This window comes from Ptychodera flava, chromosome 12, assembly GCF_041260155.1.
Source record: "Ptychodera flava strain L36383 chromosome 12, AS_Pfla_20210202, whole genome shotgun sequence".
NCBI lineage: Eukaryota > Metazoa > Hemichordata > Enteropneusta > Ptychoderidae > Ptychodera > Ptychodera flava.
This window is the reverse complement of record NC_091939.1, coordinates 4,035,569-4,058,275: the sequence shown is the minus strand read 5'-3', so window position 1 is coordinate 4,058,275 and position 22,707 is coordinate 4,035,569. Positions and strand designations below refer to the sequence as shown.

Here is a 22,707-nt window from a genome sequence, read left to right as displayed (position 1 = left end):
GCAGTTGTAAATGATTAGATACAGAACATCATCAAGATTTGACGGAGTTTCGTTCGGAAAAATCAACATTGCTTTTCAATGTAGTTCCCTTTAGGTGCCCATTATCACATTGGCGACTTAAAAATGCACGTTCACGAAGTGGACCATAGTATCAATACACAAGTCACACAAGTAGCTGGGGAAGGTCAAAAGGTCATACTGTCCAAGCAGCAGTCTATTCACCCTTGAAGAAGTCCAATCATTATTTTCTGGCTATTGAAGAATGCTGCTGGGTGAATAGCAAGTACTCTGTGCAGCCTCGCCCATGGGGGAAACAACTTCATCTTAAATCTATTTTTAGTAAATATACGCAGAACTGAAAGTTTAAAAACGTTCAAAAGAGACAGGCCTGTAGTACACTTACGGTAGAAGATCTATTCGCCAGAAAGACGAATCTTCAGCTGAAGACAGCGAGGAAGACTCAGGACCATGGCTGTGGCTGTAAACGCAGGTAAGAAGCCTCGTGGATAATGTGTATGAATGTTGTGGTTTTGTGATTAATTGGAAGGTGAATATATGAATTTGTCCTTCAAATCACACAAAGTTGTTACACCTAGAAATGTAAACCGACCCAACTAGTCGTTCATCAGTTTGGCTGAAAGATCTACCGAAGTGTTTATAAAACGTCTTCGAGTTGGCGAGAAGGCGTGTGTAAACTGTTATCCGACAGGCATTAGTTTTCAGCATTGACATAAGAATGAGGACACGATGAGAATAACAATCTTTACGGTCAACCGCGGAGAAAAGATCAATAGAAATACTTTTGGCCCATTTCCCATTTTGTGGCGTCTTACGTGGATACATAAATTCATCTTGGTATGCTTTCACCATTGCCAATATAAGGGTAGTATTTGTAAATATTTGCATGAACCGCTCATGAATTATTGAGACTCCAAATGACAGCAAGTCAATACTTATTGAATTCTGTAGATTTTCGATCTAATTCAAACTCATAACGTATCTGCTGCAGATACTTATTCGATAGATCTCTAACTGTGGTGTAAAGCATTTAGATACTTATAACTGAAGTTAAGGAAGGTATCATTTGCATATTTAATCAACTTTGTAATTAGTGATATAACTCTGAAATTATGGCACAACATTCGGTGAAACCTGCTACAGTTATTGATCTGATAAATATCTAACAGTCAAATGAGGCATTGAGCAGTGTCAAGTTAATTGTGTTCATTTGCATATTTAATGAACTTTGTAATTAGTGATATTACTCCAAAATTACATTATTAAATTTGATGAAACGTGATACAGATGTTGCTCTGATAGATATCTAATTGTCCAATGAAACATTGAGCAGTGTGAAGTTAATAAACAGCTCATTTCCATATTAAATAAAGTTTTGTAATTAGTGATTTAACTCCGAAAGTAATATGCGAAAGTTTATGAAACCCGCTACATATAGTGATATAACAGATATCTGATTGTTCTGTAAAGCGTACTATGTTGTAAACCACGTGAGCACATTCAGTTCACATCTGGTCTTATTTTTCTCCACACTTAGGTTTTGACATGGGTGCAGGTGACGTCTCTTCGACGGCAGATGTGACGATAAACATTCAACAGCCGACCGATACTTCATCCAGTGTCGCTTTGGAAATGCATCACCAGACAACAGCTCACGATGAAACGAGTACAACAGATGGATCTTCCATAATCTGTAAAGATGAAAGTATGCGTGGCAATGGCACGATGCGCGAGATGGGGCAAACAGAGTATCGCATTTGGTTCGGTGTCTTCGTTTCACTGATCATCTTCGGTTCGCTGTTGCTGATCATCAACGCCGGTATAGCAATGTACTGCCTCAATGATCAGGCGTACACTACCGCTATCTGTAGCGTGGAGTCGGAATCTTTCGGTGCCGCTGACGAACTCCGCAAATTCGCAGAAACCACAGAGCCTGCCGTCTCCATATTTATTGTTGTGCTGGCGATGATACTGACCTATAAATCCAGGTTCAATAAAAATGATTGTCGTGCCCGCAGTTTAATGTCGGAAGAATTGTTCTCAACACTGAGAAATTTGTTCAAAAAATATTGGTTCTCTACTTATTTGACCATGGTGATCTTTTCCTTCGCCTATCACATTGTTATCTTCATCCTCGATGTAAAAAAGCAATTAGAGGGCTCATTTCGGTACCTTACGCTGCCACTTGGTCTGACGTCATGGTTTGTATGGCTTGTGGCACTCAACGAGTCCGGTGCCATGACAACAGTCCTGAAGAAAACATACAGCGGAGATCAAGTCAGTCGGTTACACAATCTGTATGGAGTACTCTTGATTTTCGCCGGCATTACTAATTTTACCGAATTTCTTATCTACACAATCTACCTTACCGGAGCTTTGACAACAATAGTGGCGTCTTTGAAATTGCTGACCTACATGGAGTTTGTCGGGATGACGCTGACCGTTGCTTTGAGGTAAGATTTCTCTAAGGGTGATGTACCTTACTACATTAAACTAAATTATAAGCTTATACTTTCAGTATTATGACAAAAATCAGCATTTTCCTGAAATATGCATATTAAGAATGTTTTCTTGACAGTACACTGCCATTTCAGATTAATTGAGCAATACACGCGGACACACGAGAATTGATACAAGGGCGGCATACGGTGGCAAGAGTTTTATTGAGCGATGTCTGCGGAGGGCGGGGGTGTAGCTGTTGGGATTGACCTACATCAACATTATTTATTATTGGCGTTTAAAATGTTAATCAAAAAGGAGGGCGGATTTTTGAATTGAATACCGAACAGAAATTATGCGCCGGAGAATCAGTATCATTATCAAGATAAATACGCGCTACGCGTACTCGGCTATGAAATTGGAGATGGCGCAGACGATAAAAGTGCAAGCGCTGATATGGCAAACAACGGGTCAATGATCAATTAACATTCATAAAAAAAAGATTACAATTTTTTATTGCTATGCATTTATTTTAATTTGGTTTTATTGGATGCCGAATTTTTACTTATCATCAAAGTGCTCTTTATTTCGGTATTATTAAACCACCCGGCCAAGTTTATGGGCTTGTTTCAGTACTAAGTAAGTCGCTATTTTACCAAAGCCGTCTTGAAATCTCGTTAAATCAAAACGAAGTATTATATTATAGGAGTAAATTGATGGCGCAAATATGGCAATCTGATTGGTCGAGACATGGAAAAACCGTGGTATATTCGCACTATACCACCGCTGGCACACGCGTGAGCTCTCGGCTTGAGCAAAAGGCCCTTTTTGACATTCCATGCCAGATTTTTCAATATACTGGTATGATCGATATAATAGCAATAAATCACACCCTGCGACGGTATACCACTCGTTTTTGGCCAGTTCACTTAATGTATGCACTCGCTATCGCTCGTGCATATGCGTCGTGAACTGGTCATAATGTCGTGGTATGCCGTCGCTTGGTGTGCTTTATTGATTAATTGTCATATTTGGCACGGTGATATACTATTATTTTATAATATTACATCTTCAGGATTTATTGCTTTGCATAGATGCTAGAGTGATGTACAATCAGTGTAATTACGATTATTTTAGGCCGGTAGAGCTGTAATCTTTGATCGCCAATGATCCCTTGTACTTACGTTAAGTCGCTTTAGATTTGTACCACGGCCGATCTAATATGAGCTTATCTGCACTACCCATGCGTAGAATTATAGCTGTTTGTCAAGGACCAGATCAGGACATAGAGGGACTTTCCCGTAGTCAAATGAAAAGGTCATGAGCCACTTGCACTACATATTCTTGCATATAAGAAAGACTGCCGACTTTCTGCGTTAAGATGCTTTTTAGGCCTATAGACTTGATAGATTTCCTTCTTTAATAAAAATAACCTGCAATTTCTGTTTTACGAAATAGGTATAGTTTGGCAAGCTTCTTTTTCCAAATGTTCTATGTCGGAGAAAAGAAGTACAAACTTCTCAACGACCCATGGACAGAAGAAAAACCATAGGCAGTTGGAATGCAGGGAAACAGAAAGAGATATTTCGCCTGTCTTCTGTACACCTTTACTTATCTTGGGATTTTCACAGATTGCTTGACTATTCCAGAACGTTCAACTGATTTTTGAACAATTAGAATTTACTTGCGCTCACATCGAGAAATCGTCAAGCTTTTGTCATTCGCCTATTAAAATCAAGATTTCCGAGAATATTGTTAGTGATATAGTGTTATCAAAATGGCATTGTCATTACAGAAGATGTTATATATACACACAAGGGTGTTGCATTCTCACTTTTGAACAACTTTTTCATATTTTGTATAAAATGGCTGACCAATAAATAAACACAACATTCAACATTCAATAGTATGACTGTTTGGCTTGAAATGTGATAGTGAGACAAATGTTATGTATATATATATATATATATATATATATATATATATATATATATATATATATATATATATATATATATATATATATATATATATATATATATATATATATATATATATATATATATATATATATATATATATATATATATATATATATATATATATATATATATATATATTATCATTTTGTACACTGCCGTTTTCCTATATCGTATAGAAAGCTAATGAAAATCAACCGCAAACCGAAACATTGCTAATCATGTATTATTCGAGTGTAATGAAAAACTCCCTATATATAGTGGGCTGAGTTATCGCTGTTTTGAAAATCGTTATTACCTCATTTTGCAGATATAAAAAAATCACACGTTTCGCTGTTTTATTGGTCCGTCAGCATGGTTGGAAACATATTACGTAAACGTGCCTTAGAAACCCAAGACAAAAAGAGTCAATGTTCTCTATGGATGCATACATTATTGTCAAAATCCGAATTTAGGATGCGAAATCATTTTCATGACAAGTTCAGACAATTGAAAATTAGTCTTATTTCAACACGAACCACAACTTATAAATCTGAGTCCCATTTTCTCCGACAGACGATCAGTCAAATCGACGATCGCTTTAGAATCGGTATTTGTTTTTGATCTACACGTTTTGGCCAGGCTTTCCTGTATTGCCCTCACTGAAAGTAATTCTATTGATAGTCGTATTGCGAAAATCTAAAATTACTTTGTTTCTGGTTCTCGCCTATGTATCACTTCGAACTTTGCGCGTTATATCTTTTTGACGTCATAGCATTGTTTAACAACACTCCCATCAGAATATTACTCAAGAAACAGCTACTGATATAACCTCAACAATTCATTATAGCACATCACCAAATTTGACAGACTCTATGTTTGGAGCTGCCTTCCCTCGGTTATGAAACCATTCTATATGGATATGGGAATTGAGCCGAGCGGTTTTAGACTGCAACGTATTCGCAAGGTGACTAAGTGCCATGTGTTGTGAGCTCGAAACCGATTGAGTATTTACAGGATTCAATACGCGTAAAATGAAAGGAACCTTCATGTCAAAGCATAACCGCCGAGTGATGATTGTTGATTAAGTGTTTAGGGAATGGGGCGTTTTGAAATTCGCATCTTTGCATCATTTTTGCATGTCAAGTCCTAGCAACGAACCTCTATTTGTTATCAATTTGTATCATCATGGGAGTCAGCCTCAACTTGGACTAAGATAACGCGCATGCGCTGACAACACATGAGTACGCTATGAAGGAAGTGCTCGCTCAACTTTGACGTTCGCCGCCAGGGAAGTTGCGAACTCAACACTCATGCTTAGCGATCTCTATGCTGGTTGTAAGGCTTGATGTTACGATTGAATTCTTTCTTAAAACTTGACTTTGACTTTGGCAGTGCTGCGGTTTGCAGCGAGGTAGGTCAACTGCGAGTTCAACCCAGTTTACGTTTGTTATGGCCTTTAAGAGTGCGGCTTCAGAACAATAACACCAATTAATTATAAATTACAGTTATGCTGTTTGCGCACAGTGTTATGCCGAGACAAATATAGCGAGAATACAATTGCCGAGTTTTACTGTCGGGTAAAACTGTCGCTCTTTCTTTCTTTATTTCTTTATTATATTGTCAGCTTGAATAAAGTACCTTCCCACCAGATACTCTCATATGTAATTACTTTCAAGCATCGTTGACTTCTCCCTAGTGGATCTTATCAGGGCCTGTCAGCAGATTAGACAAGTGAAATTGGAATGATATCATGTTATGTATTTCAATTTATAGGTCTTCATCAATCTACATTTTGTTCGTACCTTCAGACGTGCTTGCACCCTGAGTGTGGAAGTCTATAAGCATAATATCATATGAAAATCTCAGGAAAAGACGTGTATTCATTATGCAAGAAATGACTCCAACTTTGATATTGTGTGCTGAGTTGGACTACCGAAGAACCTACAAGCAGCTGTAAATTGTTAGAACAACATCAAGGTTTGATGTTTCTTTCAGAAAGGTAAACGTGCTTTTTCAAAGGAGTGCCCTTAGGTGCCCATAATCGAACTGCTGACTTGAAAATGCACGCTCACGAAGTGGACCATGGTATCAATACACAAGTCACACAAGTAGCTGAGGAAGGTCAGAAGGTCATACTGTTCAAGCAGCAGTCTATTCACCCTTGAAGAAGTCCAATCACTAATATCTGGCTATTGTTGAATGCTGCTGGGTGAATAGTAAGCACTCTATGCAGCCTCGCCCATGGGGAAACAACTTCAACCTAAATGTATTTTTAGTAAATATACGCAGAACTGAAAGTTTAAAAACGTTGAAAAGAGACTGATCTGTACTACACTTACGATAGAAGACCTATGCTCGACACAGACGAAGCTTCAACTGAGGAAAACTGGGAAGATTCAGGGCCGTGGCCATAGCAGTAAACAAAAGTAAGTAGCGCTTTCTATGAATTTTGCGGCTTTCTTGATTGAAAGATGAAAATATGAATATATCCTTCGAATCACACAAAGTTGTTACACCTGGAAGTGTACACCAACCCCAATAGAACAGTCGTTCATCAGTTTGTCTGGAAGCTCTACCAAAATGATAAACGACATGTTCAAGTTAGCGTAAAGGCGCGTGTGTAAGCCGTTGTTTTGCAAAAAAATAAAAATAAAAACAGGTAAAGCGAAATTAATTTTAATTTCGAAAACATGAAAATTGCAGTTCAGAATGACAATGAATTTCATTTTGAAAAATGAAAATGGTTCTAACTTTAAAACGAAAATCAAAATTTAAAGGAAATCAAGTCTAAGGTAAAACTCGCCATTGAAATAAAATTGAATTTAATTATGAAACGAATGATAAAGCCATGAAACATTGAAGATGAAAACGGAAAAAATGCGAATTTGATTTTAAAGTAATCAATAAAATCAAAACACAAGCCGAAGTTAAAATCTAAGTGAACAAGAGCAAATTTAATTTTTCAAACAAATATGAGAGTGAAATCAGCACCTAGATCGAAGGGAAAAACTGTCGTGAGTAATAATCAAAATGACATCAAAAACGGAAATGACTTTAATTGTTCTACTAAAAATCAATTGAAACTGCAAATCGGAACGAAACTTAACATTAGAATGACTTTAGCCTTAAAATCAGCGCAATATCGTTTGAAAATAGAAACGAAAATGAATTTCATTTTGCAATTACAAATCAAAAATCCAACTGAAAAATAACCCAAAATGTATTTCATTGTCTAGGGAAAAATCATATAGAAATTAAACTAGGTATGAAAATGAATTTCATTTTGAAAAATGAAAATGATTCTGATTTAAAAACAAAAATTAAAACGTGAAGGAAATCTAATGTCAAAATCGCCATTGAAATAAAAGTGAATTGACTTATAAAACAGATCATAAAGTCACCACGGAAATGCAATTTAATATTAAATTAAAAATGACGGCCAGAAGATTCGTCAGTGCTACAATTTTGAGATGCCATTAAAAGTGATTCAATGAGCCTCCTTGGTTGCCGTGCTGTACCTACAGAATTCCTAGTCCCGCTGCACTGTTAAGAGCTATCGGGGTTGCTGCTGCCCCAGACGGAATGTTTACCAGGCTACGATAAACTCGGATATAGCTTACTTCCTCTATATTTTCAAGCCGTAACACAAAGGATCATGAGAAAGGCCCGGACCGTCAGCGGGTGACGAGCATTAAGTATAAACAATGAAGTTCAAATATTAAAAATCCATTAGCTGTAACTTTGGTCATTTTTTTATTTTGTTTGTTCTGTGTATCATCTGCAGTTTCTGGTTTGAATCCCTGAACCATGGAGAAATTCCTAATATTGAGCTCATAAATATACCCTTAATAAGTATAATCTGCATTGTTATTGTTTAAATTTTATATTCCGGTCCAGACTAGAATACATTTATCAACAATAACAATAGTCATTTCACATATACGGGCTGTGTTGGCAAGCAGGACACCGGGCATTGGTCATGATGATCGGATTATAGTAAAATTCTGTAGTTGATACATTGAAACAGAGTAGTGAAAAATTAATCAAAAGTTACAGCTAATGTCCCTTTAAATAATATGTAAAGTATAAAAAAAAACCCGAAATAATGTTTCGAGAAATAATTCACGGCTAAGAGAATCCTTGATCAGAGCAAAATCTATGAATAAGCAAGTATAATACAATGATGAAGTAGTTAAAAGCTAAACACTGAAATAGCGATAAACAGAAACTAAAATGAGAAATTATAAATTGATGTAAAATTATGAAATAATACTTGGAAGTAGTAAATACTGAAAGAATCAATGTAATACATAATTTCATAATAGATGTTGAAACAATATAATATATTAGAAATAATTGGCGACGCCCCGACCATTAACCTTTATTTATGGGCAACGGCGAGAGGAAAACCGACACTTAACGGGCGAGGCTTGACCTTGAGCTTATTTGCGATACCAAGTTTGCAAATTCACGAAAACGTTTCCTTCCAGAAAATCTGTCATGATTGCTACATCCTGCATGGTTTCATTTTCAGGCTATTCATCGCCAATTTTTCTACTAACTATACTCAATTGACTTGAGCGTTTTCTGCACAGTTTCCCCCATATCATGTAGTGTAGTCGTACTATCTTGTCTGTTTTAGGTCATACGCACACGCAGGACAGTTTACTGTCAGGGCCTGTGTTCCATATTCGTTCTGTTTCATAAATAAGGTCCAAGACATATGTACCGGTCAAAGTGATTGGGTGTTTGTGGACCTATAAGGCCCGCTTACAGCGCACTCATTGGGTGGACCCTGTCATTACACTATGCAATGTTCAGTTCACGGCTCTGTGATTGGCTACGTCCCTTTATTAGCCTCGTTTTGTAATGTTCACTGTCTCGTTATGTAGTGTCCTATGTACTTCCTGGAAACCGTTGAAGTAACCAGTCATTCAGGATGTTTACACCTACCTGGTTTTACCCCGATGTGAAGAAAAAGAGGAAGAGAAAGAACATGAAGTCATTCAATTGCATGGGTAGTTTCATTTTGCACTGCACGCTGGTGTTCAGCGATTCCGCCTTTTAATAGTAATATTTTGATGTAGTTGGTAGCGCAAAAGAAGCATATTCTTGTGTAAATTCGGAAACGTTTGGCCCAGTGCTGACGTATTGTGCCATGTGGAAAGAATTCGGGTACGAACCGATTACATAACACTAAAAATACCGCAATTATACGGTGTCGCTCAATTCGATCAGAATTGGTACATACCAAAGATCAACAATAAGTGTTGTTTCTATCTGCTCAGTGCAGGAAAATTCTACGTTGATGTTATGACAATGATTTCTGCAGAGTACAACCAGGAAAATAACAAGAAATATTTAAACCAGAAAAACAAGAATGACAAAAGTAAATAAGGTCTGAAACTTTAGGTGGTGGTCAACTTTAGCAACATGCGTAGCAGAGAACGTTTCAACCATGGCTGTACAAATATAGACATCCATGGTTTGAGCAGGTCTGTTAATATGTCACAGTTCATAAACAATGACAGGAAACGACTAATAAGCTGTTTCAGTTACTGCCACCACTCCCACACATAATGGGTACCCTGCATACAAATAGGTTAAAGGTCAAAAACCTCTTACTCAGATGTGTGGGCTGTTTCAGTTACTGCCACCACTCCTGCATATTTGTAGGATTTCCCCTTTTTCTTACCTCATTTGCATATTTTTGACACTGACATGTTCATTTGAATAACGTCACATCTCAACCCCTGCATCTACCTGTACACCAAATACTGAGATGGTAGCTTTGGCGGTATGGGAGCCTTTGCGTGTGACGGACATACATCCGCACATGCATACCCACATACATACATGCAGACATACAGACGCCATTAGACTTGGTTCAAGTCTGTGATTTGTGAATGTTTGAGTGGAGTGAACGAAATGATTTGTATTCTGCTTTCATGTGAAACGCGCGCGTGAGTGGACGCGATGAGTAGGGTGAACGCGATGAGTGGGGTGAACGCTACACAGCGGAGTTTCACCCGGCAGAATCCGGCAGAAACTAACTCACTACTGCGCAGACTCAAACGTGACGCATTCAATCGCTGGGAAAACCTGGCGTGAGCTGCCAAATTCCGGATAGGTTTGTATGAAATAGGAGAGACACGAGAGAAACTATTATAAATGATTTTATTTTTTTTAAATTCACCGACTTGAACCAAGTCTAAGACGCCATCGACTCACCATAGAAGCTCTTTTTGGTATTTATATACATACCAAATATGAGCTAAAAATGCTTACAGTGTTCAGACACCTGAAGCGCATGATTCTAACAATCATGACTGCTGTATAGCGAAAAAATTAGCGAAATTTTGAATACCACCTCCCTTACGACTTATGTCATCGGTTAACCATAAAATAATTGGGACTTTCGATACCAATGCTGTAAATATCATGTAATCTGTAACCTTTAATTGCTTTACCAAGATGTTTCTTGACCTTTGTGTCACAGGGCCTTAAGAAAGATAGAGGGCGATCTTCTTAAAATCTAGTTAGGGTCATGAAGGGTCAATCCAACACAGATATAGTGATGTCGAATTAGCTGAGCAAGTGGTTGGATGTAAATGCAGAACAAGAGAGGGCCTAGCACGGAACCCTGTGGTACTCCAAATTGCAGATGTTGAGATTCTGATATCGAGCCGTGTATGGATATAGAATGTCTGGAATGTTGTCTGTTCTTTAGATACGATGAAAAGCATCGCAATGGGATGTTGGTAATGCAAGGCTTTGATAACCCTATTATGAGTATATCATGATCAAAAGTGTCAAAAGCAGAGGAGATGTCGAGGAGAACCATGAGAACGCATTGGCCAGCATCCAATGCCAAACAAATATCATCGTTGATTTTTGTGAGAGCTGTCACAGCGCTGTGGTATTTTCTGTTAAAAGGTGAAATCAACAAAATTCAAAGAAAAGTCAAATTGGACTCCACGAACAGCAAAAAATACAAAAACCTGAAAGCTATCTGAAGCTGCTAAACTCGCACTTCTAGAGATACCCTTTCAAACAAGGAAACAAAACATGTCGCGTGCCCAAAGAATCGCGATAAACCAGCTTGCAAACAGTAGACAAATTACCATAAAAACCCTTCGACAAGGGTCGGGTTTTGTCTTTGTCAACACAAAAGATTACGTACACGAATGCGAAAGGCAATTACGCAACACTAAGTATTATACACAACTAGCCAGTGACGACACAGAACAAACAGTAAACAAAGTACACGAACTATGCGACTCAGGTTCAAAGGTCAATTTTAGCAATTTTTTGTTTCAAATTTCGAACCACTGACACGTGGTCTTTCTTTTGGGGAAAGGTGTTGGGTCACATCGTACCGGGAAATTCCTGAAATATTACTAAAATGGCAAACTATCAGCTACACCGCGTGCCATTATTTCCCTTTTGTCTTAACGGTCGCGGATTACCGACCGCGATATCTTTGATAAACACGCAGAGATTATGTATAGGCTTGGCGGTATAGTGCGCATGCGCTAGCTTCAACGTTATGCTCAGCGTTTTGAACTCCGCATGTATCGGTACGGCAAACACGTCGAGCAGACCAAAGCCGGCGCTCGCGCTCCGTACCGTCGAAAAAGCAAGCGAGGTCCACAAAAGCGGACCTGAAAAAGACGGCAACGTGCGCAAAGGTCGATTTAAATGTAAAACAGTCCGACTTTGGCTCATACTCCCTGCAATAACGATCAAGAATGCAGTGAAGAGTCAGATTTGGCCGAGGACGCAGACGATAACGGAGACGTGCTCAGTTCAACAACTATGAAAGTATTTGACACGCTGCTTTTCGAACATATTAGGCTATGCTGATTACATACCCGAGTCCAAAAATTAGCCTGAGTGAGATGAAACTTCTGTTAGTTGCGATAATTTTATCACTCTTGCTGTACATGCTTGGTGTTAGTATCGTGTTCTTTTATATTTTTAAACTCGAGTTTTCTATCGTGCAGTCTGTTCGTGTCTGCTGAGAAACCTTGAACAACACCGTACCCGACATCACGCGACATTTATGTCAAGGAGTTTCCCAAGCCAGTGCAGGAGTTCATACACACATAATGTAGATTCACAAGAGCAAGTTCACCGATCTGCTAATTTTTCGAAACGAAATGCAAATATTTTTTTTTATTTCATGCCTTTTCTTTCTTTAAATATAACCCAAAAATGAAATTACGTCAAACGTGAATTGCGAGGGTTCAAAAATGATTCTTGTGTACGTGTTGTCTAAACTTATCAATTACCCGCAGACTCCATAGCTGCTAGCTGGACCTCAACACTGAACGTAAAACAAACCCGGCTCAACTTCTAGAAGTGCTGAAACTAGCAATTTTTGCTATATGAGGTCAGTCGTCGAAAGTTTGACTAAAAGTAAAAATCTCCGAAATAATTATGTGTGCGCTGGTATTGCGCAAGTCGAGTGACTCCACTCTAGACTCTGTCTCTCGGAACACGCTGTCAATGACAGCCTGCACTGTTCTACACTACGGCGTGATTATTATTAGTTTGATAACATCGGTACAAGAACACATATAAAATAAAGTTTGAAAAAATAACACGAGTCAATCTCTCCCGTCGTAACAAAGGGCGACAAGTTTGCAGTGCGGTGTAAAAGCTAAGAAAATACGACAGACATTTTATGTTGTCAAGAGTTACGTGTGTTCGTCTCATCTTGAGGTAGGAAAACTAGCAAGTGACGTCCCGTTCGCACAGTGTCAGCGCTAACATGAACTTGACAATCACTTTTCACAAAGAACATGCATAAATTGCCGATCGCGAGACAGGAAGTAGACAACTTGAGTCAAGAACAAGTGAATGCCCGACGCGATCGCGCGACGACAGCACATAAGTCTCGATCGGATAGACTTTTTTACGCAAGTTTCGACGTCTTCGTCTTGACTGTGAACTCTGGTAACCAGATTGTAACCGTTGAGACAACAGTATACAGTTAATCTACTAGTTAAACGTTCCAAAAATGGATTAAATCGCTAAGTACCCCTCTGTGTTTGTTGCGTAAATACCACCCACTGCTGGCACTAAGCATTTGCCAGTTCAGTGTATAATTTCTTTCTATTTTCACACGATCTGCAATCCTAAACATATTCAAAATTCCTAAAACTGACTCTAAATATTTCAACTTAGTCCTGGTGTAAGAAAATTCGCAGAAAATTAAATACTGCGCGAGTCGGACTTCTTGGTCACAATGTGTGACGCATAGGTCGTTTACACAATGTGTGCCGCATAGGTCGTTTACACAAATCGTCGATTTTCTCAGTTCCGTTTTTGGCAGTGCGTACATTATTCAAATAAGTATAAGTCGGCGGCGCCTGGACAGACTAGCCTGATTTTTCACCTGTGGACAGTGAATGAATATATCTGAAAGACCGTGTCTCAGATTTCCGATAAAGGGCCTGGAAGTGAAGATATCCTGACAAACGTGAACAAAGGCCGATAATTTATGCAAAAAACGTCAAGTTGACACTTTGAAGGTGCATTGTGCGAAAACAAAAGCGAATTTCAAAAATCCGGGACACGGTTTTTTGCCCAGTATACCCAGCCGTCGATTGCCGTAAACAGATCACCAAGGCCGATTGGAGATTTGTACTTACACTTTTTTGAGTAAAAAAACTAAAAAACACGTATTTTTGAGTAAAACAGCCGTATGCGCACTGTTTTTAAAAAACTAACAAATTTTCTGAACTCTTCGGTGACCGAGCAGATAAAAAAGTACCACATGTCGGGTGTGTGACCACGTCTTCTTTGTGAAATTGAGGATTGAAAATATGTGACAATGAACCTGAGTCACTACCTTAAACAAAATGTACGAGAACAAACACATCGATCATGATACTTGTAAGTATATTGATCCAGAAAACATAAAATCCGTACCCCGCAGTGGTACTTATTGCCTAAAAATTCACAAACCTCGGCAAATTCTAAAAGACACACTATTCAAAACAAAATTTACTGAAGTAAGGAAACATAGAACAAACAAACTGAACCACCAAACGGACTCACAACGAGACCCAAACATTAATATACTTGCCTCGCTACTCGAAGAGCAAGACCACTAAAATGCATTAAAATAATTTTTCACAAACACAAACTAAGGAAAGAATCTACACTGCGACTGATGAGAAACCACACTCGGGTTTTGAAACGCAAGCGTCAAAGGGCCACTCTATCAACTCTGTAACACAATAGGTCCGGCTGCGTCTCGCCATAAGCTTTCCCCACACAAACAAAACATTACCGTACACACTGATCCAAACTTCCCTACAAATATCCGAGGCGAAACAAACATTTTTGTTAACACAAACAATCGGATAAGAATGTAGGAACACATTTTTGAAACGAATCAAACACAAACTCGACACAAAAACATTTTGGATAGTTAGGTGGGAGCCTATTTCATACTTTTTACATTCATTGCTCTTGTGTGGGGGGTTGTCAACCTGATGTAATCGCAAATCCTCAGATTTCCATCTGATATAAGTATGTACGTAAGCAAGAAAAGTAAACTCATGAATTTTAATAGACGGGGTGGCTAAGACCAATTTCAAGCGAGATTGGTCTCAGCCACCCCGTCTAAGTCTGTGTGGGGAAAAGTTGTCATGGATATAAAGCTCATTCTATAACCAGTATCCATATAGTATTGTTTAATTTTGATGGTTATCATGACAGGGTTTTCACTAGGATATCTAACTGGGCAGAATTTGAAAGTACAGTGGGGGAGAACACGCGAGAGAGATTAAGGGGGAAGTGTCCATATGTATCATGCATGGAAAATTTTGAGAAATTGATGTGTGCAATGGAGCAATCTGAGGGATGTTTCTGAAAATAACATTGAACTAAGATATTTTTATTACATTTTTTGCATGATCAGTGTTTGAGTCACAATATTCAACAACCAAACAGTGACAATACATTTTGTAAAACAGTTCTCATTTTGCCAGAGATTGAAGACCAAAGAATATGCAGCAATGGAAAACCTGCGACCTTCTTATATCATTTGCAAAATCTTACATTTCTGTAAACGATATTAGAGGACCATCAGTCAGAGTCATTATTTCTTAATCCATTCAATATTTTTTGTAACCTCGCAAGTTGTGTAATGTCTCGAGCTGCCAGCGTCTAATGAAAAGCCTGAATATGGTATGGTTAAATGTCAAAATGGTTATTGAACTGAAGTCAATTAAAATATATGTTTCTGTGATGATAAAGGACGAATTCGCAACAGGTCAGTTTTGTCCCAGGTCTTGTGAAAATTTTGAGAAATCGATGTGTGCAATGGTGCAGTCTGGTGTAATCTCATAGTTTTGTTCAAGTTGTGGTTTTTACTAGTAAAACTGTTAGAACACCCCAAGGGGGAGAGCACTAGAAGGGGTGTCCCCTCTCTCGCGTCGAAAATTTTGAGAAATTAATGTGTGAGAGGTGTCGCAATTTATTTTGGACCAAAATTAAGTAACTCCCCTCTTTCTCTCCACTTTTTGAGCAACCCCCTTTGTATCTTTCATTTTTTTGAGTGACCCCTACCATTCCTCCAACCCCCAGGCTCCCCTATTGGTATTCAAAACAAGGAAAAAAGGGTAAATTTAACACATACTGTCGAAGTCCGTTGGCGACGATGTCGTAGAAATTCTAATTACACAACGATTTCACAAAAATGGATTGAAATATCGGAATGAGAAGATGAAATATGACAACTTGTGTACTACAATAATGCGTAATTGACACTAATTGTTGCTCTCCCAACCAAAAGTGAACGAACGTAAAAGGCTTTCCGGATGCTCGATATTTCAGCCATGCTAGCTACCAGCGTACCATCTGTGATGTTCCAACCGAGGTACCACAGGGAACTCTGACTGAATACTAATAAACAAGTAAATAAAAAATAAAAACACACAAGAAGAAAAAAACGTCAAGAAAGAAAATAATAGAATAAAACAAAAACAAAAACAAAGAAAAATAACAAAGCAAACAAATAAACAAAAATAACAAGTAAACAAGCAAACAAACAAACTACTGACGGATCAATCGTGAGACTTCCATGAAACAGAATAGACTCATCCTGCTATTGAATGGTCCTCCTCTCTATATAGAGCAGGAACCGCGATCGAACCGCGCTCCAGGTGCAAAAACTTTAAATGACTGGTAACCACAACGGTATCCAAGAAGTACACTACAGAATGAGGCTAACATAAGGACACAAGGCAACCAATCACAGTGCCGTGAGATGAACATTACATGGTAATGAGACCTAAGAGAAAGGGTCCAGCCAATTACTGAGCTGTGAGCGGACCTTATAGGACCACAGACACCAATCACTGTGGCCGGTGCTTATGTCTAGGACATAAATCGTAGGTCATTTTGAAAAGGGACGGATGAAACTTTTCTGAATGAATCACACAATCACTCAGTCGAGTTCAAAGGCTATTTTAAACGCTTCGCCTACATACATGAACAATCAATAAATATATTTTAACCAGCCGATTTTAGAAGCATTCTATTGGACAGTATATATAACACGTCGGTTCTGGCCAGACCTCGTAAACTGCGGTTACTCGCAGCTCGCGGCTTCGGCGCTAGAGGCGCAGGGATCAAGCGCAGACGCAGGTTCGAGGTCTGGCATGCGAGACTAGCAGAAGTATTGGAGATACCTCACAGAGGGATAACATAGACATAGTCGGTCAATAGACAATAAAGATATTAAACTTCAAACAGTGTCCTCGAAGAAAAGGCAAAGAATGAATCGACTACCAAAATCATCTATGGAAGTTTCGCCTCAATCATGATGCAATGTCTCCCTGGTTATTCATGTTATGCACCATACTGGTCAAGGACGAGCTATAACTTGAAGCAATAGACTCTTGTGATCGTATCGTAAATAGCTGAATTATCTTACCGTAAAATTAATCCGAACACAGTAATTTAAAACTACGATTATTCAAGTAAATAAAATGCTTTCAATACAAAGTCATTTCCTTATTTTTTTCTCCACACTTAGCTTTTGAGATGGACGCAGATGCTGTATCTCCAATAGCAGACGTACAACAGACGACTGACACTTCATCCAGTGTAGGTTTGAAAATGCATCAGAAGACAGCAGCCCCTAATGATGAAAGTAAGCTTGAGATGGGGAAAATAGAATTTGGCATCTGGTTTGTTCTCTTCGTTTTACTGATCATCATTGGTTCACTGTTGCTGATCATCAACATCGTCATAGCAACGTACTGCCTCCACGATCAGGAGTACACTACCGCTATCTGTAGCGTGAGGTGGAGGTCTCTCCGCAAATACCGCAAAATCGCAGAGACTATCGAGCCAATCGTCTCCACACTTATTGTTGTACTGGCCATGGTACTGACCTATAAATCCAGGATGAATAGGAATGTTTGTCGCGCCTGCCGTTTAATCTCAGAAGAATTGTTCCCAACACTGAAGGATTTGAGAAACAAATATTGGTTCGATATTTATGCCGCTATGGTGATTTTGTCCTTTGCCTATCACATTTATGTATTCGTCATTAATCTGAAAAAGGATTCAGAGGGCTCATTTCGGTACCTATCGCTGCCACTTGGTGTGACATCATGGTTTGTATGGCTTGTGGCACTCAACGAGTCCGGTGCCATGATAACTGTCCTGAAGAAAACATACAAGGAAGACCAAGTCAGTCGGTTATACAGATTGTATCGAGCACTCTTGATTTACGCTGCCATTACCAATTTTATCGAATTTCTTATCTACACCATCTACCTTACTGGAAACCTCACAACAATAGTGGCGTCTTTGAAATTACAGACTTACATAGAGTTCATCGGGATGACTCTGACCGTTGCTTTGAGGTAAGATTTTTGATAAATGATGTACCTTACTACATTGAACTAAATTATAAGTTTATACTTTCAGGATTTTGACAAAAATAAACAATTTTCCTGAATTATGCATATTAGGAATTGTTTTCTTTACGGATAGAAATTGCAATTTCAAACATTGCATAGAACATTGCAATTTTCAGGCATCTTCCGGAGGCACTATACACTAGAATTGGTACAAAGGCCGACATAGTAGTTCGTTTTTATGGAGCGATTTCTGCATGTAACACGCATCCACCTGCGGAGGTTTTTGTATCATTATTATTTTTGTTTCTTGCGTTTTAAAATGATCATCAAAAAAAGGACGGATTTTTGAATTGAATATCGAACAGAAACCATACGCCCGGGAACCAGTATCGTTATCAACTTGAAGATAAACACGAACTCGCTATGAAATTGGAGGTGGATAGCGCCGTTATGGCGAACACTGGGTCAAATATTCGAATTAACATTCATAAAACAAAATTACAATATTTTACTTCCATTTTAAGTATTTCCATGTATTTATTGATTCAATTTTTCCGGGTGCCAAATTTTTACTTGTTATCAAAATGTTCTTTATTCGTTATCACCCACTCAGCCTTGTCTACGGGCCTGTTTCGCTACTAGTAGGCCTATGTCGCTATTTTACCAAAGCCGTCTTGAAATCTCGTTAAATCAGAACGAAGTATTGCCATATTTGACACCGTGATACATTACTGTATTATAATACCTTTAGGACTGATTGCCTTGCATACATGCTAGAGTGACATACAATCAGTATAATTACGATTATTTGAGGCCGGTAGAGCTGTAGTCTTTGAACCCTTACGATCCCTCACACTCATATTATGTCAGTTAATTACAGCACGGCCAATCTGACATGAAGTAATCTGCATTAGACATGCGTAGAATAATAGCCGTTCGCCGGATCGGGACATGGAGGGACTTTCCCAGTCGATTGAAAAGGTCACGAGCCATTTGCAGAAAATGTTCGTGAATGTATTTATATTGACTGTCGGCATGCTGCCTGAAGATGTTTCCCATAGACTTGATAGATTTCCTTCTTTAATAAAATAACCTGCAATTTCTGTTTTACGAAATAGGTATAGTTTGGCAAGCTTCTTTTTCCAAATGTTCTATGTCGGGGAAAAGAAGTACAAGCTTCTCAACGACCCATGGACAGAAGAAAAACCATAGGCAGTTGACGACCAGAGGAACAGAAAGAGATATGACGCAAAGATCTTGGGATTTTCACAGACTGCTTGGCTACTCCAGAACGTTCAACTGATTTTTTGAACAATTAGAATTTACTTGCGCTCACATCGCGAAATCGTCAATCTTTTGTCATTCGCCTATTATAATCAAGATTTCCGGGAATAACGAATAACCACATAAAACAAAGGCATTGTTTGTGCTATAGTGATATAAACATGGCAGTATCATTGCAGAAGATTATATATATATATATATATATATATATATATATATATATATATATATATATATATATATATATATATATATATGTATATATACATATGGATGTTGCATTCGTACTGCTTTGGAACAAGTATTCATATTTTGTATAAAATGACTGAACAATATACATGGACACAATATTCAACATTCAATGGTATAACAAAGCTTGAAATGTTATATATATATATATATATATATTTATCATACATGCTATGCCTGTATTGCCATTCTCCTATTGTTTAGACGGTACTAATATGAACCCGTATTTTAACTAGTGAAAATACGAATTATATTTTCACTGTAACCGAACTACTTACAGCTACGCGTACGCGTGACCTTCGCTGGGATGTTCACATACATGTAAAACTGCTGAGCGAATGGACTTGTGACACTCCGAATCGTCATTGTGAATGTGATTATGGTCAAAATTTTGTTGTTTGCAGTCAGTTCGTGGGCACTGCACTTAGGTGCAAGTACAGTTGTACCAAAAACATACAAACGAACGTATTGGAAATGTGTATGTTTTGCCGACCCGACACCTGTCATCGTTCACGGCCAGTCCCATACGGTGGTGTTTTCATGTCGTCTACTCCGCGCTGCCGAAGATTACGATCTCGGTTGACAGAACCGCTATATGAAAAGTTTCCTGTTGACAAGTTTAAGTATCTGAGTGGTGAATTACATCGTTTAAAGCCATAAATGAGCCACAAAAATCCAACCGCACTGAAAATACTCGTGACAGACGATGCGCACATATTATATTTCCAATTTGTACCAGTCAGTGAGATTCACAGGTCATGATAGTGTCCGGTGTCATGATAGTGTCCGGAGACAATGTAAGATACCAGGGAAAGTAAAACTTTCGTTTAGGTTGTTGTGAAAGAAATTTAGTTCTATTTAGGCAAGCCAGTAACGAGAATATACGAGCAGACGATGAAAATACCTTTGAAATGTTTTATTCGTTACAGAAACATAATCACGAAAGAGTTACGACGCTACAGCTTACAGTGTACTCACTTCACGTTTTCCCTAATCCGCCCACAAATTCCTTTCTAAGATGGTAAATTCGGCATATTTGACGACTGAGGACATGTATAATTCTTGGAGATAAACTGACTGGTACGGCTATTATATCCACTGTGTATTCATAGATGTCGCAGAGCTGCTTGCTTTATGCTGTCAGCTGCTCGATCGAGTTTGAAATCGAACGTTGGCACGGCGCGAGTATTTTGATCCGATATTTTGGCCGGCCTCATAACTTTCGCAAAGGGATGACTTTATGTTTCAAAACACGAAAACATACTCATTTTACACACTCCAGCCTGTTTTTACATCCACCGCCATTTCAAGCTAAAAATAAATCTTCTTCAAAGTGTGAAAACCTGTGTCGATATCTTAATATTTAAATTGTTCGCTTAAAAGTGTGCCAAAAACCCTCCTTTGAAGTGGAATGGCCCAGCAGCGGAATAATATCAAGAAGTGATACGGTTGTCATCACTCCTTAGCAACCAACTTTTTATCAGTACAGCGATGAGCAAGCAAGGTCGATTTCAGTTGATTTCGTCGTTAATTTCGAAATGTCCGTAGGAAAACAGTCATAACCAAAACATGCATGTATGATAAAGGGGTTATTACACAGGAGGCTTTCTGGCATATGAGAATAATATTAAAGAAAAAGATGGGGGTCACCATGTTCAATTTTCTAAATTTCATTGTCATGTCATAAAATAATACAAAAGTAAAACTTTGAACAGTAAAGACTAAGTGAAAAATATGTGACTAAATGCAATTATATATTTTTAAACCAAATTTATCATTTTGAGTTGCATCTAATTCATATATATGTCTAATTCATATATGTCTTGTACTTTTGAAACAAATTTTTGGTGGGTCACTGTGCTCAGTTTTTTACAATATGGCAATTAGCCAGAATTCACAATTTGCATACTCTCTCATGATCGTCATTTTGTGTGCTCTTCGGCAGGAGCAATTGGCCTGGCCAGATTTGGATTAACTCAAGTTGGCTTAGACTGATAAATCCAAAAAGTTCACTGATGTCATTTAAAAATGAATTAATTTAAGAACTTGCCTTAGAAATATGACTTTACAAAGTACTAATAACAGGCGATGTTTAACATCTGCGAGCGGAATGGCGCAATACGTGCTTAGGGACTGGTCAGTTTCTTCGGCCTGGGGGGGGGGGGCGGTGGATTATTTTTTGCCGACGTCAAAAAGTGGCTGACTCCCCCTATGCCAAATTTTGAAAACAGGGTGACCCCCCTATTCCAAATTTCGAAAACAAGGTGACCCCCCCCCCCGGCGCGCGACATAGGTAAAGCAAAAGGTGGACAAAAAATTATATATATATATATATATATATATATATATATATATATAATATATATATATATATATATTATAGTTTACATTTTACATTTTACATTTTACATATATTTATATTTTAAATAGTCATTCTATGTTTTAATGAAATTGTTGACATGTCAGTTGTAAGATAGGAATTTCAAAGTGTCAATCTTAAAGTTTGAATACAGTACATTTTGAATGAGCTTTATTTTGAATGAGCTTTGAATGTATTTCACACTTTCTATGCTTAACCAGATGTCCTGAACTGTTGTACAGAAATGGATGTCAATCATTAATATCAAAGAGAAAAGAAAAGCAGTGAATCAAAAACTTTGATGGGTGTAAAGACTTGCCAACCATCCAATTAAATCTCCTGAGGAGCCTAGAGAGCTTTTTTAGCCAAATCTGATGTGTACAGTGTCTGAGAGGACCTTTTCTTGTAACATTGAAACCATAAAAGCACAGCTAATAATGACAAAACTGCCTTTTTAACTGTTATTTTGTTCATAAAAAGCATCTTTCTACAGAAAACCTGTGAC

General features: G+C 38.1%; 2 protein-coding genes across 2 annotated transcripts; both read left to right on the top strand.

The window, feature by feature from the left end:
- Nucleotides 1–234: 234 nt before the first annotated feature.
- Nucleotides 235–4,359, top strand: LOC139144749 (uncharacterized). The gene is made up of 3 exons (XM_070715478.1): nucleotides 235–490; nucleotides 1,556–2,471; nucleotides 3,916–4,359. Exons 1-3 carry the CDS (start codon nucleotides 469–471, stop codon nucleotides 4,007–4,009), a joined length of 1,032 nt encoding a protein of 343 aa, XP_070571579.1. The 5' UTR covers nucleotides 235–468; the 3' UTR covers nucleotides 4,010–4,359.
- A 1,836-nt stretch (nucleotides 4,360–6,195) lies between these two features.
- On the top strand, nucleotides 6,196–19,700 carry LOC139144747 (uncharacterized). The gene is made up of 3 exons (XM_070715475.1): nucleotides 6,196–6,844; nucleotides 17,476–18,313; nucleotides 19,429–19,700. Exons 2-3 carry the CDS (start codon nucleotides 17,484–17,486, stop codon nucleotides 19,520–19,522), a joined length of 924 nt encoding a protein of 307 aa, XP_070571576.1. The 5' UTR covers nucleotides 6,196–6,844; nucleotides 17,476–17,483; the 3' UTR covers nucleotides 19,523–19,700.
- Nucleotides 19,701–22,707: the final 3,007 nt, after the last annotated feature.

Excerpts from the sequence above, each read along its gene's own strand:
- LOC139144749 (XM_070715478.1), top strand. The coding sequence starts at position 469 with ATGGCTGTGGCTGTAAACGCAG. Across the intron at positions 491-1,555 it reads GGCTGTGGCTGTAAACGCAG|GTTTTGACATGGGTGCAGGT; the intron begins GTAAGAAGCCTC and ends CTCCACACTTAG. Across the intron at positions 2,472-3,915 it reads ACGCTGACCGTTGCTTTGAG|GTATAGTTTGGCAAGCTTCT; the intron begins GTAAGATTTCTC and ends TTTACGAAATAG.
- LOC139144747 (XM_070715475.1), top strand. The coding sequence starts at position 17,484 with ATGGACGCAGATGCTGTATCTCCAATAGCAGACGTACAACAGACGACT. Across the intron at positions 18,314-19,428 it reads ACTCTGACCGTTGCTTTGAG|GTATAGTTTGGCAAGCTTCT; the intron begins GTAAGATTTTTG and ends TTTACGAAATAG.